The sequence below is a fragment of the Coturnix japonica genome, chromosome 11 (assembly GCF_054131305.1).
Source record: "Coturnix japonica strain WE chromosome 11, WE-NBRP24, whole genome shotgun sequence".
NCBI lineage: Eukaryota > Metazoa > Chordata > Aves > Galliformes > Phasianidae > Coturnix > Coturnix japonica.
The window spans coordinates 13,078,983-13,097,236 of record NC_140673.1 but is presented as its reverse complement, the minus strand read 5'-3'; the positions used below and the strand labels follow the sequence as shown (position 1 = coordinate 13,097,236).

Below are 18,254 nucleotides of genomic sequence, written 5' to 3'. Positions count from 1 at the left end.
TGCCCTTAGATATTTGCTAATACACCGAACAAAAAAAAAAAAACCAACACCAAACAAACAGCACCACAAAGCAATTAGTGGAGAATGTGTACATTGAAGATAGCATTGCATAGATGAGTGATATACAGGAATAACAATGAAACAACATACCTTTCCTATCAGATCAGCAATTTCGGATACTGGTTTTCCTTTCTGATGGCGCATGGTTGCAGGACTCTGTCCATTCCAGTCTCCAAGTTCCTCAATGCTTTTCAAGTAAAGAAGAGCTCTCAGTCCAGTGCAGTAGTCATCAATAACAGTGAAATCTTGATTCTGGATTGCACTGCACACCTATGAAATGTAAGTCTAATTATCAACAATGTTCAGGCACAAGAAGAGAGTGCACAAGAAGTTAGCATATGTTTTGGATTTACTGGTTATCTGATGACCCTTACTGCAACTACACTGGCAAAGAACTATGAGAATTCAGGGTATTTATTGGCTGCTTCCTCCTATGCCAGTTCAGGGGGAAAAAAAAAAAAAAAAAAAAGGGAGAAAAAAGAAGGACTGTATGACTCTGATTGTGCCTAGGTTTCCTGATGGCAGCCCTTAGACCAGATTTGAAGGCTGTTTAGAAGCAAACCTGCAGGCTCTGCCCCAGGAGCGACCAAAGTGCACTTCCAGGACTCTGATGCCCCACATACAGATGTTACCTGCAGATGCTGGCTATTCCCTAGCCTTCCTGTTTGGGAAGCACAGACAAATAGATACAGACCCCAGACAAGGAGAGATTCTGTTGTCCAGCCTTCCAGCTCTGAAAAGGGCCGATTAGAGGAGGCCATCCAGGAGTGCAGCCAATTGGGTTTTGAGTATCTCCAAAGATACTCCACAACTTCTCAAGGTTTGCTGTCCAATTGCCCTACAATTGCCCCTAGTATTTTCATATATTCAAATGTAACTTTGTGTATTCCAATTTATGCCCATTGCTGTTTGTCTTTTCCCTGGATATCACTGAAAGGATACTTTTGATGCTTTAGAAATACAGATAGCACTATAGCTTTGTAAGTGTACAGCAAGAATCCCTGATCTGCAAGGCTTAGCATTTAGAACTACTGATAGCAGAAAACTGCCTGATAAGTTACAAGTTGTTTTTTTTTTTTAAATACCCTGTGGGTATCTGCTCAGATTGAAACCCACAGAGTACCCAACTAAACTGACACCAAGTGAATAAAATGCTCCAACTCCTTTCTGAACACATTCTCATTAGCTAAATCCTAATCCACCAGCGAAGGGATATAGGGTTGGTTGACTACCGCTAATTGTCATTCCCTGGGAATGCTCATAAATTCCAGATGTGTCAGTGTTTTCAGATTCTGATTCAGCTTTAATTCTAAAAACTAAAAACAAAGCTCCTGATAAAACTGGCATTTACATACACACATAATGAGCACAAAATTGAAATAGCTTTCTACCTCCGAGCATGAACGTATGGATATGCACAACAGCAGGCACACTCTTTGGATATGAAAATAAACCTCAGCTCGTGTTTGGTATCAACACTTAATACAGGGAAAATTTAACACAGGAAGTATATAGTTATTCTTCACATTTAAGATATGAGAATACAACTTGCAAATTTGAAGAAAGATGCACTTCACATTGTAAAATACCATATGCTACTACTATGCAAGAGAAAAATAAGGACAAACTACAGTTTAAGCACAAGAACATTTTTTATGCAGCACATTTACATTACACAAAACCTGTTTGTCTGCAGAAACATTGCAGGCATTAATTAGGTCTGCTATGCCTTCCTCAGACTTCAAGACTTTTTTATTATTATTCCAGAGAAACTACAGAAAACATCCCAATAATTTCTGGTACAGGATATTTAACTGCAAATCTCGACTGCTGCTTATTTAAACCTCTCTGTTCACCAAGGAATTCTCTATTATTTTTGTGCACAGGTAACCCTTTTATTAGCTATGCTCAAAAATACAAAACTGTAAAACAAAACAAAATAAAACAAAACCAAATCAGTTAAAAGCCACATCATGTCACTTGAAATAAGTTCAGGCACTATTGTCAAAATCCTGAAATATTTTGACAGGATGTATACGCATGAGATACACTGGAGGATACCTGTAATAACCTTATAAATAAGGAGGCTTTTACTGTTTTCTATCTTATGGTGCAGTGTTATGAACTGCAACAACATAAAAATGTGCAGAAGATGATATCACACTAAGACTCACTGGGATCAATCCGAGCTCCACATACATTGCACTGTTTGGCTTCAGTGGGAAGCCAAGTGGGTTCCAGAACTGAAGGCAAAATGCAGGTTGTTTTTTGTTTTGTTTTGTTTTGAAGAATGTAAATCACTGCATGGAGGGAAAATATTATCTGAAACAGAAAGTCTTAGAAACTGAATTAGCGAGTGTTTTCAGACAGCCATGCTCTTCTGTAGAAGCCTTATGACTTTGGTGCCCAATGGTGCAGATAATTCCCTGAAGACACGCTTTTCTCCGATTTCACTGTGATAAAAGCAGGGGAATATTTTTACAGGCTTTTCCTGGAACAAGGGATATTCAAACATCAGTGCATACAAAACCAACAGAAAGAGTTTGGGTCATGTTTCTAGAGAATTCCTAAACATTTTGAACTTCAACATTTCTTAAGCTATACTTACCCATTGGTGATAACTGTGTTTTAGTCTTATAGTACCTTCCATTGATCTTCCAATCAATGCAGAAAGCTTTGTTGCTTTTTAGAAGGAGTTGAACAAGAGAAAGGGGCACTGCACCATGTTAGCCACGACAATTTCTATACTACAGAGAAAGGTTTTTAGTATCACACCTGGCTGCCTCTGTTTAGATGACACTGTGCCCCCTTCTCAGAACAAGAGAGGTGGCAGGGCAGCGGACCAGGCGAGACATAAACTCACACTTCCAGGAAAATCTCAGAACTGAGCTGATCTGTCTCACATATCACCAGTGCCCCTGCTTCAGTACTGCTGATTGCAGTGGGAGCAGGCATGCTTACCCTCTCTCGCAAAGCTGAATGTTGAACACTCCATTCTGCTGGTATCTTATTTTACAGGTGTGAAGAGCAGCAAAAGCGGTCCAGCTATAGCTGTATTTATAATGGAACTACCTTTTGATTGCGCTGTCTTTCATTTAATGTCTTATTAAACCACCTCAACAGAAGATAAATGCAAACAGGGTGCTACCTAGACAGCTGCTGTCAATGAATGTGCTTGAACCTGATGGAAAGCAGCCCAGTCTGCTCCCCCTGCCTCCTTAATATCAAGCTTTTTAAGACCAAACACAATGAAATTTGCTTCCCTCTAGACCCTGGAGCGAAAGGCTAAACTTCACAACTAAGCACATACAACTGGTTATACTGCTCCAGATTAGCAGCCCATAACCTGTGGCCAGCAGAAATTGCTTATGGAAAAGGTGGATTCGCTGCTTATTTGGTTGATCACACCAGGTTTTGGGGTGGGACTTCACATGGCAGCAGCGGCATCTGTTCAAAGTCCTGTTATCCTGCATAATCCAAGTGAATCAGTCTTGTGAGTTAATTAATGTTCAGCAGTGCACTGACCCAGGCTTTCACCTGAAATGGTTAGGTAGAAAGTAGCCTTTTCTTCTTCAGATGAGGGCTCTATAAGTAATCAAGGGACAGACAGTGAAGTGAAGATCACAATGAAGTTGTCAGCTGTCCATTGCTTATATTTGTCTCTAACTTTGGACTAGAATTCGGTCAAGAAAAGAAAGGCACCACATTTTTCCTGTTTACAAAGGTAACATGTAGTATTCTTACTGCATTTATATACAGGAGATAATTTTGCACATGCTTGGTTTTAGTGCACTGCCTGACTATGTGACAGCCTTGGCAGTAAGATCCCTTCTTTCCACCAAATCCAGATTCCTCTTCCTTTCCAATGATTACCCCTTGCTCCCCAAAAGAAATAAACAAGCCAACATACTGTCATATGATCAGTAATATTGAACCCTTAACATTCTGAAATATAAAACCATTCAGAATAAGTTGCAATTCTAATCTATACAGACATGTCTGAGATACTAAAAGACACACAATGCCTGCCTTGCTGCTGGTAAATCAAACATACACAGCACGATCTCATTGGGGAACGTGGGTGCAAAATGAATCACAAGCTAAGGCTCTAAGTAAAACTGCTCTGCAGAATGCAGCAATGGAGGAAGCATTCAAAGGTCCCTGCTGATGTGTTGCATACAAAATGACCTGTCTGCTCTATTACTAAACAAACATAAATACTTGGTCTAGCTTTGTCAAGGATCTAGAGCCATTACAAATCTTACTTGAGGAACTGGAGTAAATTGTCAGGTGGTTATTATTTTGTAAAAAGAATTTTACAGAATATATGATATATTTTTTTAAATCATTCACATTAATCTGAAACTTTTAATTTGCACACTATGAAGAAAAAGCTCATTATCAGTGACAAGTTCTACTACAGCAGTTATACAACACTGTTAAGTGCCACTGCTTTTAGTGGAATCATTACACAGCAAAGAGAAGGCAATTTCTGAAGTCTTTCCTGAGGCAAATCTCCTGCAACATCTGTGTAAGAACTTTAGGGTTTAGCCCATAACCTATGTTTCTAGTAGGAACAGGAAGATATCCTCACACTGCATTATCATCCTGCCCAAACTCTGGCATAAGCCAGGAGGCTGTATGCAAGACCTGTGCCATTCGCTCAGTGCTCTGAACAAAGCGGCTGAAGTATTTCCAGCCAGATCATCCACTGAAACAATTTCTATTCACTGCTTTTCTCGCCTTTTTCAATAGAAGATGCTGCAGATGACATAATAGTTTCTATATAACTAGAAAAAAGAAACCAGCAGGTCAGAGAATCTGGTCTGTTTAATAATGAGTTGCTTTTCAAGAAGTGCAGGTCTTCTTGGTGTGATTAGATCTGCAAGAACAAGAACACTACATTGTCTGGCAGCAGTCATGCTCCTATTTGAAAATGTCTCAAGATCACAAGGTGGTTTAAGAGAATAGCTTGGAGAAATTTTTAATTTTTACACCCTCCAAAACATACACATGTAGCTCTCTTCAGAATATGGGCATAAAATAATTGTCATTCTTTAAGAAACTAGAAGTAATGGTAAGGAGGCATATGGGTGGCAGTGGTACACAGTGTAGAAGTATGAAGATTGATGGGTATATATTTGTACACACGAACGCAAATCACAAAGTTCGACTGTTCTACCATATTAGTTTTCATTTGCTGTAGCTGTACAACATCAAAGCGGTGATGTCCTCATATACTGCATTTAGTGATAACGTAACGGGCTAGCAATAAAATAAATAAATAAATAAATAAATAAATAAAATCAAAGTGAGAGTTTCTAAGTAGTTTCCTGGCAATTGAGACAGCAGGCTCTTTCATCTGTGCTGTAACTGTGGCAGTGCATTGATTTAAACTCCTTCTGAGATCTCAAATGCTTTTATATTCTTAGGTCTTGCTGGCTGCTTTCTTTTTGCTTTTTTTCCTCCCTTCAAATGATAAAATTCTAGCATTTAGCAGAATGCCATCTTGCTTCCCCAGAAGACGGAGACTTATTTCAGCTTTGGTTCTAAACTGCACAGGATCTCTAAATAAAATAGCTCTCAAAATGCCATCCTATTAGGAAATCGGCCTTTGACTTCACAGTTTCTAATATTCTTATCACAGCAAGCGGATAAACAAATATTATTCCTCCTGGACACCCAGGAGAGGTTTTATAATGAATATATATATATATATATATATATATTTTTTTTTCCTATAAATTTAGCTGTCTTTGAAATATTTTTACTGATATGTCCAAATGGTAAAGAAAAATTATGTACTGTTTTGATTTCATATTATAATAAATATTCCATTTTAACATTATCACAATTTTACATAAGCTTTCTTTTTCAACTGAAATTCTTCCTGGTAACTACTGAAGACATAAATCCTCCTTCCTGTTTTTCAATGAATAGTTTAAGCTACTGATTTTTTGTTGTTGTCGTTTTTCTTCTTTTGTTAGCATCTATGGACTAAGATTCTGGTGGAAGAAGACTGAAAGTGTAAATGAATGCATGGTGCTTCAGGAAGGATGTTGTTTCTGCCTATCTACCTATCCATATAAATCAACAGCCTTCAGAAAATTAACGTTACTGTTGTGAGCAAAAGCATGACTTTAATCTGGGGAAGGTACATGTAACATTTTAAAATTATTCTTAATAGTAACTGGGAAAAACTGACTCAACTAAAAGGGAGATCTTACCGGGCCATGCAATCTATCTGCTGCATAGCCCTTGGCTATGGAAATTACAGTGTATGCTTTCCAGCTCCTCTACAAGAATCTACATGTGCCCAGACATGCAAAGCAAAAAGCGGTACAAACAGCACTGGTTGCTCAACACAGTGTTTAGAATAAAGTGAAAAGAGCTGCTACCTGACAGTAAGGAAACACAAAATTTTCTCTAAGAGGGGTTTATGTACTTACAGTATTCAGGACAACAAAGTCCACAGAAAAGCTGCCAATACAGTGATAGCTCGTACTCCTCATGTCTCAGTGAGCACTGACTTACCAGTACATTAAGTGCATAGCCTAAATTATCCTTTCTATCAGTAATTATTAGTCCTGCTGAAGGGTTGTAGGATTAAGAAATATTAGCGGAAGTGGATTATCAGACAATGTGGTGCACGCTCTGGAAAAAAACACAAGATTCTTTGTTACAAAGAATAAATTTGTAACTGAGCGAGAGCTTTCCAAATATTGATACAGTACAGATGGAATGATTTGATTCATTCACATTAGCTGCTTAAATGACTCTAGAGATATAGGTTAGCAGATGGGATGTTACTTAACAAGGCTTCAGCTACTGGATCAAGATGCAAAACTGATTTGGAAGATGGCTGATAGCCTTTTTAAAACATTAGAATTGAGCTACATGAACTAATGAACTACTGTTCGTTCCAAAGTCCAGGACAGCTTTCAGAAAAGAATCTGGTGGACTTCTACACTATTTCTACAAATATTCTGAGTTGTGGGAAAAAGAAAAACACGATCTTTTTTACTAGGCTTAACATCCCAGCGAGTGGAAGGCTTACTGGTGGCACTGAAGGGGAAACATACAGCAGAAAGATTCAACAATGCCAACTGCTCCTTGATTTGCAGAGTAGGCAACCAGTCACATGTGGGCTTAAGAAACCTATATAGAAAAAAATGGTGAAACATCACGTGAGTATCAGTAATGAAATATTTTAGTTATTTTAGTTATGTGAAGAAAGCTCATCAGTGAACTGTTATTTTAATCAAAAGTATAGGCTAATGTCAGTAAGAAATGAAGCTCAAAATCAGCTAAAAGGAGATGAAGGTCTTGAAGGTATCTTGCAGGATAAGTGCTCTACCTCCTCTACAGCTCAGATTCTCTCTAAAGCAGGACAACACAGTGCTGAAGTGGCATTGCTCACAGCTCCTTGTGAAGCTACAAAAGCCTGCTGAGACAGGTTGTGAGGAAAACCTGCCTTAGCACCAAGGTGACAGTTATCCCTGCTAGGACCCTGCGTACAGGGCACAAACCTTGTCTAGCATTCCTGGGCACTAGTGAGTGTCCAGCAACGTCAGAGGAGAAGGCTACAATGCACTGCCATGGCAGGAGATAACAGCACTGTAAGTGAGCTGTTAAACATGTTATCTGACATTAATTTATAGCCTGTTCCAATGTAGCTTTCCTCCCCTTAAGTTTTCTATGACAGTTAAAGTATAATTGATCTAAATACCTAAACTGGAAGTTTGGAAGTGGTAAACTGGTACTTACCAAGGGATTCTGAGTGATGCAATTCTGTGTCCCAAATCTTTGAGAAGGGAAACGCAGAAGAAATAAAACATTTTCAGAAGGCTCCCTGTGGTAATTGTATTTTGGTTGGCTTTTTAAGCTCCTGTCAACCATCCCTAGAGGAATGGTTATATTTCCTTATCTCACTAGAGCATTCTGTCAGTTCTTGGAACAGCAAAGTGGACCTTTATGCAGTAGGTGGGCAAATATACTGATAAAAGTGCTAATCGTGATCATCTTCACTCAGAAAACAAATATGATTCCACATGCCTTGAGCACTGAGGAGTGTGGAGACAGCCTTGTAATCAGCCATCTACAGCAAATTGTATCATTGTACTCTAGATCCATAAAATTAAAGATATCTTTGAAAGCAGATGAACTAACTCCCCTGTGTAAACAGTGCAATCACACACACAGGCTCTCCATCTATAAATGTATTTTGAATATCACTTCACATTTCGTTTGCTAACACCTAAAGGTCTCACCTCTCTCTTACAAGTTGTGTTGTGGAAAATGAAATCTTCCCACTCTCCCAATGGTTCTGCAGCTACTGGCACAGAATCAGCAGCTGTGCCAGATAGGCAGAGATTTACTCAATGCATTTCAATGTCCTATATCCCTTCAGTTCCTCAAGAGGACTTTCTAAAACAGATACTAGTGAAGTTGCTCAGATGTACAGGTTTGACGTCAAAAGTCAGACAGCCCCATAAGACATTTAGTCAGAAGTTGGACTTGACTGGAGTCAGTAAGCTTTTCCATTTTTGGAAATGCGTGTTTGTCAGAAGCAAGAGTGGCTCTAGGAAAATGTGCTGTTCAGAAAAGAACTGTATTCTGAAAAAAATGTGCGGAAAAAAGTTTCAGAATTGCCAATATGTGCTGTTTGACAACATGGAATGCAACAGCCCCACTTAGCTTGAAAATGTCTGTTTTGCGATCTCAGTTAATTGGAATGAAAAGGTCGAAACTAAAACATGCCGCAAAGTGATTGAAACAAAATTTTGATTCACTTAAATAATATTTTTTTTCTCTAGCACACATTTTTAGAAACCTTATTATCAGTTAAAATGAAAAACCATTTCCACCCTACAACCTTCCTGTGACAGAACAACTATTTCTTGGTCATGGGCTCCTCCCTGTGCAGCTTTCCTGTGGCCTCATATCCAGCAGGAAGGTAAACACATCGGTAATGCAGAGGCTCATTAATGTATAGGAGATCCAGGTTAGATCTTCTGAATTTTTCAACCTAGGACACTGAATCAGGCACAGTAGGGACTTGAACCCAGATCTATTTTGATTAAATAAAATTGGTCAGTGAGAATCAGTTTTCCCGAAGAAGTTTTTAACAAACTCTAATGAGAACCATCTACTGAGGGACGTCATCCTGTGACCAGAATTCTGAAAGCTTCCTGCTTCTCAAAATCAAACAGAAAAGCAATTTTTTCATTTTGGAACCTCAGTTCAGTCCTGCAATGATTAACCCCTCATCCTTGTGAGTCTTTCTCTCTACTACTGTCACATTTTATTTCAGTTAAAATTACTTTCATCCTTTATCAGCTTGCCTGTACGAATTTGTGCAGCAGCTGCTGTGTCCATTGAAGAGTGAGATTCATGTGAATAAAATAGTTCTGACCCTCTGAGTCCTCCGTGTCTGAGATAAAAACCCACTTCCACATTTCCTTGGGGATTGTTTTACCTATCTCTGTCCAAAAAATAAATATCAGCAAGAAAAGCAGTGACATAACTCAGATATTGAAGGAAATTAAACCCTTTCTTAAATGTACTGCCAGTTTCAGAAAAATGGGTTTCTCTGTTTGTTTCTTTCATTCAAATTGCGTGGATAAAAGGACCTCTCAGCAGACAGATCAAGCTGTGTCAGGGGGCTTACGTTGTAGCAGGAAAAATACTTCAAAAGGCATTGGGGCTCCCAGTCCCAGATTGCTTCCTCCTTCCTGGGCAGAAAGAAAGATTTTTCTACCACTGGGGAAATGGTTGGAATGGTCATCTGGTCTTGTTAAACTGCAATCAGCCCTGCACCGACCCAAGCTGGTGCACAGCCTGAGGACTGCAGAATCAACGAAGCTTTGACAATACAAAATGGAAAATTTCTTGCTTGTGTACGTTCTTTGTATGACTGATAATGTTTCTGAGAAAAACATCTCTGACGGCAAAGCTTTGCAATCCTGAATGTTTTGCGTATACCCTCATAGGAAGATAAAGTCCTCTGCCAATACAATATGTGTAATTTAAAAGAAAATATAGGAAATCCTCTAGTTAATGGAGATGGCAGTAACAAGAAAAGAAACTCAGCATTTTCCACCTAGCTTGTCTTTCCTTCTCCTTACATTATATATCCAATATGAGTTGGCTACATTTTCAGTTTGATTTCCAGTCACTTCCATGTTGAAACCCAAGAGTAACTTTGTATACAACAAAACTACAAACTACTACTTTCTGTCTGAATGAAGCCTGCACTGAATCAAAAAGATTGCCAGAAAACTTGTCCACTCTAAACCAAGTTTCTTTTTGAAAAGTCATCTGCATGTTGCTTTTACTTTGTAAATTTCTAAACAAAACTCACTTGACAACAATTCACACCATGTCCTTTTATCTGTAGGGAGGATGGCTCTGTGCTCATTCAGACACTAGTAGTGTGTATCCACATTAAAAATATAAACAGCATTGGAAAGAGAAATAATATTGTGGATCCTTGTGATGCGGAAAGAGAGACAGTGCTGCCAAAGCAACTACTATTTGTGTGTCTTCAACTCTGAAGTCACTGATCCACCAGACTCAGAGTGGACACCTGGGTAGAGAGGGGAAGGGGAAACTCAGTGTCCCCAATTGCAAGAGCAGGGAACAAATCCTCCACAGGTGTTGGAAGCAACTTCCATAGGACAGAATTTGAGCTGATGCTCCATTGAGACCTAATTGCTATTAAATAATTATTACCATTCCATGATAGTTAAACCTACTTTGCATGAGAATCCATTATAGGAATGACAAATAGCAATTGTTATGGAATGAGCTTGAATTCATTCTTACAAATTTATGAAATAACAATCCTATCTATGCAGACCTCATTTACTAGCTGGTGAAATGAGCACAAAGAAAGGAAAGCTAATAGATAAATCCCTTAAGCAGCTCCAAACAAAATGTAAAACTACCGCAAAAAATTGCACAAAATAAAAGGCATTACTAGCTTAGAGTTCAGTCCAGAACTTTACGACATGATGATTTGAACACTGTAACTTTTCATTAAAAGTGGCAAAATAATTAAAGTAAACATCAACAATGAAAACCTGTTATAACTTGATATTTTTATCCACAACCAAAGAACTTTCTAGAATTTTTTTGTCTGAGAAATTGAGATTTCCACTGAAAGGGATTCTGGCCAGCAATTAGCAATTTCCATTCCAAGTATATGTAACAGAGTAAGCGTGGCAGTTCTCTAATGACTTTTTTTTTTGTTAACAAAAGAAGACAGACAGTTGAGAACAGGTTTTGTTTCTCTAATTAGCAGTGAGGAAAGAAAAAAGCAGAAAATAATGAAATGTTTATTGGAAGGATCACTATATGTATCTCTGTCCCAACTCCTCTCTCTTCCACATTCCTTTTTCTTTTGATTTTATTTCGACATGTTCAAACGGCACTTTGTTCCCTCTTTTGTTTCTCCATGTACTGCAAATTTCATCTCTGCCAAGAAGGGCCACTCCATTCAGTGCCACGTCCATTGAAGACTTTTTTAAGCATGCAGCTCTGTGAGCAGCAGAGCTAATGATACCTGGCTTCCAGCAGGTCTGTGTCTCCTGGTTGGGTTCTCTGACGTCTAATAAGGTGTGACTGCCAATTAAAGCCTTTCCTGTGGCTGACACAGCCCTGGCAGTGCTGTCCCATGTGGATTCTCAGAGGTCTAATGGAGGTGAGCCTATAGCGTGATCGTTCTTACAGTGAAGGAATGCAGGTACATACTCTCCACTGACTGACTTTATCATTTTCCCAAAACTTGTTAGAGTAAAATAATTTCTATCTCCTGTCAAATTTCAAATGAAATGGCTGCAAAGTTCAAATGTGACTAAGGATTCTCAAAAGGATGTACAAACACATTGAGCTTCTTTGGGAACACAGGCTTTAGCATTTTTTAAAACTCTGTTTCTACCCGAGGATACTCTTATCTAAATCAAAAGACTTACATATGAAAGGCATGTTTGCCTTAAGTGGTATTTTGTTTCCTTAAAATTGTTGGCAGATGTAAAGAGCCATTTCTTGAATCTGTCTGACTCTCAGTCATACAGCTCTGGTGGCCCACTACTGCATCCGGCAATCTATTCATTACTGAACAGCTTTGTACAGGTTGTGTTCTTCTACCCTGAGCCACGGTGTGGAACAGAAAGTGTGTGCTGCCAACTGGTGCTAAGCACACCTGTTCTCTGTCACCATGGCCAGCAGAGCTCTCTGACAAAAACCTCCCTGCCAACATGACAAAAAGCCTTTGCTCCCCAGTGCAGTGTGCAGATGGCAGGGGCTGGGTGGGGTAGGCAGGAGAAACCCATCCATAGAGGCTGCACCCTATGCTTGAGGCTTGTAGCCTGAAACCTGACTTCACATTCCCCACACAGTGCTGAGATTAGTCACAGGGAGTCACTGAGCCCTTCCTCTGCATTCAAAGACACTGATATTCAACACAAGATGAAATAAATAGTTTTCAAGTGTCACCATATAACCGTATAAACTTGGAATTCCAAAACAGTGGGCCTGTTCTATACCACTGCCCGGCTCCATCAGGCCTGTGATTGCAACTTCATACTCACCAGACCACTAAATAGCATAAGCAGTAATTCCTGGATGAGACATTTTTGGCCTCAGCTAGTCCTCGCTTATCTTAATATCTGTGTCTTCACTGACCTGAACAGACACCAAGGTGAGCTTAAAAAACACTAATTAAGTGCACAGAGAACTGGCTCTCTGTTTCACAGTTCTGTAGCCAGTAAAAACATGGACAAATTGCATCAGGGATCTGAAGAAGAATTAAAAATATATATATATGGGGAAAAGTATGGTAAATTATTACAGGTTACACTTACTTTGGAGGTTTCATTTGGGCTTTTTTTGAGCTTGGGGATGCGAAAATGTTAGCATCTAAATATTAAGATATGACATAATGTTTATGACTTTTTTCATATCATTTTAGTGATTATATTTTCAGAACATTGCTTGTATTTTCTGATACCCAGGACACCTCATATATCATAGAAGGGCTCCTTGCAGGGTTTCATATTTGCACAAATACAACAATACCACTCTCTCAAAGTTCATGTCCCACTACTTTGTGATGGGAAAATTGTTTATTCATGCACAAGGGGCCATCTCTCTGTTATAAAAATCTCCCAGCTAAAAACTTCAGTAAAATGCCTGCTGAAGAAAAAATAATGATCTAACTGTCCTGAATCCCTCGAGACTCTGGCTCCAAAGAGATACCAACAAGAAATCTCCTTGAAAATGTTACAAAAAATGCAAGCATTCTCATAAAAACAACTGCGTTCCACACTGGGGGCAGATTTTATCTTGCAGAAGCCAAAAATATCCCTAGTAGTTTGCCATCTAGAAAATACTTCCAGAAAGGGTTTTGTTCTTGGTCAGATACCTGAGATGCCTTGCAGAGCTGGCAATAGGCAGGAGAGGAGGGCACAAGCAGAGCCAGCCTCACACAGCTGCTCCAGGGCATGGGCACTCCCACTGCATTCCCTGCCTGCAGGAGGAGGTCCGGTGCAAGGAGTGTGCAAGAGCACACACTGCCTTGCTGCACTGCCTTCATCCAGCCCTGATCCAGCTGGATGCCACGAGCAGGGCTTGGGGTGACACTGATGGCTACCCTCTCCCAGGTGGGACCACAGGTACAGCACTGAATGGGTGGATTTTCAGTCTTAACTGTGTAGAGGGCTTCACAGACACCCTTGCTGGAGAAACTGGGGACAGGTATGTCCTCCATTTTATAAGAGCAGAAATATGCTTGAAAAGATACATGTATTCTTTTCAAGTTAATGACCAAAATTTGAGATTAACAAAAATGTTCCATACCCAAATAATAAATGTTCCATACCCAAATAAAAGACTCTGCCATGAAAAATGTATACTTCAGAAAGTACCCCTTTGTTCTACCTTTTTTTTTTTTTTTTTTTTTTTTTGTTACAGCTGCTAGAAATAATGACTACAGAATCTCTTTCAACAAAAGGTCATTTATGTCAATGGACAGAACACAGAGGATCAGATCACCTGCGGTAATTGCAAATTAATGCTCTACTGCTAATGCATTAACTACACAATATTGATCTACAATTGAATCATACAGGCTACTGTGAAGTGATTTTTACTTTAATATTTTTATGCTTCTATTGCTTTTTCCATAATGCATTTTCTCTTTCCACTGGAATTTTCTATAATTGTCTCTATTTTTAATTTCCTACAGTGAGATGACTTTGAAAAATGCATGTCTGCTTCAAAGCCTTGTAAAAATCTGAAAAACCATCAATGTGACACGCTAAATCACATACATGACGCAAAAGATGCAAAAAATCCAATATACATCTTATTTTGATTAATTGTGGCTTTAAAAAAAAAAAGCTCACTTATAGAAAAACCTCATATTTCAGCCCCACTGGATGCCTATAGTAATGAACTGTACATCAAAAAGTTGCAGCCAGACATCTCTGGAGCTTTGTGTATATGACGAATGCAGGATTGGATAAAGGAGTGCACAACAAGAGTTAATTTTTTATTCTACACTTGTACTGAAAAAGGAGTTGGGGATTTGGGTGCCTTAGAAAAAACTGCCAACCTAAGGAATCACCTGAAAAATGACAGAAACACTTCAGCATTTTACTGAAAAATGTTAAAAAAAAGTGTTGCTTTTTTTCCTCACTATAACATTATGTGGAATAATATGGATTAACTGCAGTATAAAATTGTAATTCCAGCTACAACTGATTACAATGATCCAGTGTGCTTTAGATATCTGATCAAAACTTCTTCACATATGAACATTTTTGTCAGTAGTAGCCTAAAATGCTGCTGCCTTCTAAGGCTGGGGATAGAACACACAGTAAATGCTGACATTCTTTCCCAGAATCATTCTCTAACATACCTGATCAATACCACTTGAGGCCGTTACAGTATGCATCAAAATATGGGTTCATCACCTGACTCCTTGCATTCCAGTGTACGGCAATTTTGTAAATGGAAAATTAACAATTTCCATTTTGTTAGCGGAAAAGAAGTTCCCACATTTTAAAAATAAAAGCAGATGGAAAAACAAACAAACAAACAGTGGAAAACTGATCACAGGTGGAATAGCTGCAGAGGCAAACCTGATCTTGGTTTTAATGGAGCTACATTTATTATTCATAAACCTCTTCACTCGGAGATATACCACATGGCAATTAAATCAACTCGCACAAAACCTTTGTCTTTTCCCTGCTTCTGAACATCATCCTCTCATGACAGAGAAGACACTGGACTCTTGTCCAGGCAAAACAAAGACAAGCACTGTCATCCTGGGCTCTCTATCCGTCCTCTGAAGATGGATCACTGCAGTCTACGCTGCTTAATTTTATCAGACTGAATGTGTTCAAAACTGACAATTTGCACCCCATTAAAATACTGTTAACAAGGGCACATTCACATACTGTTCTTTGAAATAAGGTGGTGGTAGCAAGGTCAGTGGGCAGGTTCAGGTTTTTAGGTGGGAGCAGTTAAGGAGATTGCTCTCATTTGGTACAGCTGAGTGCAGAATGCATGCCCACACTGCTAAAGCCCTGGCTGTTTGTTTTCCACCTCTAGACCAGTCTATCACTTTTGCTTTAACAAGTGACCTGTCAAAGCAACAGGAGTTTTCACTGTTCAAGACAATAGAACTGAGGCATTTGGTACCAAGGACATTTAGGAGAGAAATTGGGATTTGAGGAGAAGTATATTAGCCAGCTATTTGTATGACCTTGTCTTCAGAGATAACTTGTTCCAAAGATAACTTGCAAAGATGAGGTTGCCTTCTTCTGCTTATCACAAAGCATCTTGCCTGAGCAGCAAATGGATATCTCAGTCTAGGCCCAGACAAGTGCATTCCTTGTATAAATGTCTATACAAATTACCTGTTTCCCTCACTTTTCCATTTGCCTTTCCTTAGAGGAGAGAAATTTATGGCATACTCACAATCTTGCATGACATTTTCTAAAGACTTATTTTTAAATTAATGTAATTGAACTAGTTCAGAACCTTACATACACAGCACTTTTAGAATCCATTTATCTCAGATAAGTTTAAACATCTCCCTTACTTCAGAGAAACAAAAATAAGCCACTCAAACTGAGGATGAGTTTGATCTAGAGATGTTTTAAATCAGTTCTAGAGCTGATTAGACTGGTGAGAGTTTTTTCCATCATCTTTGGAAAAGGCTGATTGGAAAGAGAAACCATTCTCTGAAGCACAGAATACCAGGATAGATTAATCTCTGAAAGCTAGTTTTGGACAACTTAACCATTAGTTCAAAGAAAATAATAATAGTGTATCTAAAGAGAGGCTACAGAAAAGAATGGTACACACTTCTTAGCAGGGTCTGCAGTGATAGAACAAGGGGATAAGGCTTCAAGCTCACGGAGGACAGATTTAGATTAGATAAAAGGAAAAAATCTTTTACAACGAGGGTGGTGAGGTAGAACAGAAAATCGTTCTGCATGATGTAGTTGAGATATGCAACACTGTAACTGACAAAGTCATCAAAACAGGAGCTCTATTAGCAACAAGAAATGAAATAGGTATCACTAAAAACACTCCCTTGCCAGTCCTACTCTTCTGTTGACAAATTCTGCTCTGCAATTTGTACCATTACTTAGTACATATATTGAAGAAGCTCTCAGAACATTTAGTAGAAATGGTAGATCTTTTGTTTGTTCACGGGAAAAGAAGTTTGAAGCATTCTGAAGCAAAAGGTAGGGAATAGTATTAACAAAGCTAAAAAAAAATATGTGACAAATCTATAGAATAGCAGAATAGCTCCCCAAAACACTATCTTTAGGCACAACAAAAAAAATAAACAAAGCAAAATATCAAGTTAGCCTAGAATTTTTAATTACTTTTAAGTGGTACAGTGATCACATGACTATTGTCAGTAGTCACTATAGCTGTGCATAAAGAACGGTCACACTGAACCTAATTTTTAATGTTGAAGTGGATTGTGAGAATGAAATCACTCCAGTCATCCCATTCAGTGACACAAAACCAATAACCACAGCTGCTGTTGTCTTTGGTGGGAACTCCACATGGAGGGGGACAAGTATCTACCAGAATATAGTGTTGTATAATGTTTGTTTATAATATATATAAATAAAGTTATATATAACTATATAACTTAACTACCACGCGCCCCTTATTGATCTGTCTAACATATGCTGCAATGATACCTTGACATACCTATTAGAATGGATAAGGGGCTGATTTCCAGCCAATTTTCTGGTATCCACATTCACAAGAAAGATTCCTTTTCATGACACTGACTACCTAACCAAGCCAGCTTGTTCAGGGCTTCACAACAACCCATCCAGCAATGTAAACAGCTTCAATCACTGTGTGCAATCCAAAACCATACTCAGTATAATGGCCTGCAATGACAACAACATATACAGGAGGTGCAACTCTGCACCTTCTATTACAATAAGCAAGCTTAAGAGGCACAGACTCCCAGATTAAGAGAAGTTACTTTAGATGGACTCCCAGTGGGATTCAAGTAATGTTTTTTGACATACCTCTCTTCTCGAGAAGTCTCTTAGCAGAAGACAAAAAACAAGAATAAAGGATGGTTGAACAGCTCAAGCTTAACACTGTGTAAGCCTTGCTTGTATGAAAAGGGAGAAATGTTTAAAATTTAAATCCTACAGATTGTAGGAAAAAGCAATAACATACTCATGGACAGCCTTTTCCCAGACTGGTACTGTAACATCCAAAGTCTTCATGTGGAAATTCCTGTTTAAAATGAATCTCTTTCAGCAAGAAGCACTGCTAAAACTTGAAAAGTGCTTTCAGTTGTTGAAAAAGACCACTATGATAATATTTGAAAGGAAGATACATTATAGCTGTAATTAAAGTGACTTTAATTTTCATGTTTTAGAGAAATAAAAATACCTGTAAAACTGAAGCACCACTGTGCAGAAACTGGAGCCCACTTTCAGCAGAGTCAATGCCTCCAGTTGCTAGGATGGGAAATCCTGGAAGAGCACGGGCTATAGCAGACACTGCACGGAGTGCAATGGGCCTAATAGCATTTCCTACAGAAAAACGGAACATTTTGTTAGCAACATCATAACACCCCCGGTGTAATTTACACATCCCTCATGGTAGAAAAGCCAGGAAATAACATTTAATTA

The 18,254-nt window shown here is 38.7% G+C and overlaps 1 protein-coding gene across 1 annotated transcript in view; it reads right to left on the bottom strand.

Annotated features, from left to right (window-relative positions):
• DPYD (dihydropyrimidine dehydrogenase) overlaps positions 1–18,254 on the bottom strand; it is a 308,967-nt gene that overhangs the window by 44,119 nt on the left and 246,594 nt on the right. The window contains exons 19-20 of the mRNA XM_015870373.3: positions 18,013–18,155; positions 151–330 (exon numbers count right to left, since the gene is read on the bottom strand). Coding sequence (XP_015725859.1) covers positions 151–330; positions 18,013–18,155 — 323 coding nt within the window. The remainder of the gene's footprint in view (positions 1–150; positions 331–18,012; positions 18,156–18,254) is intronic.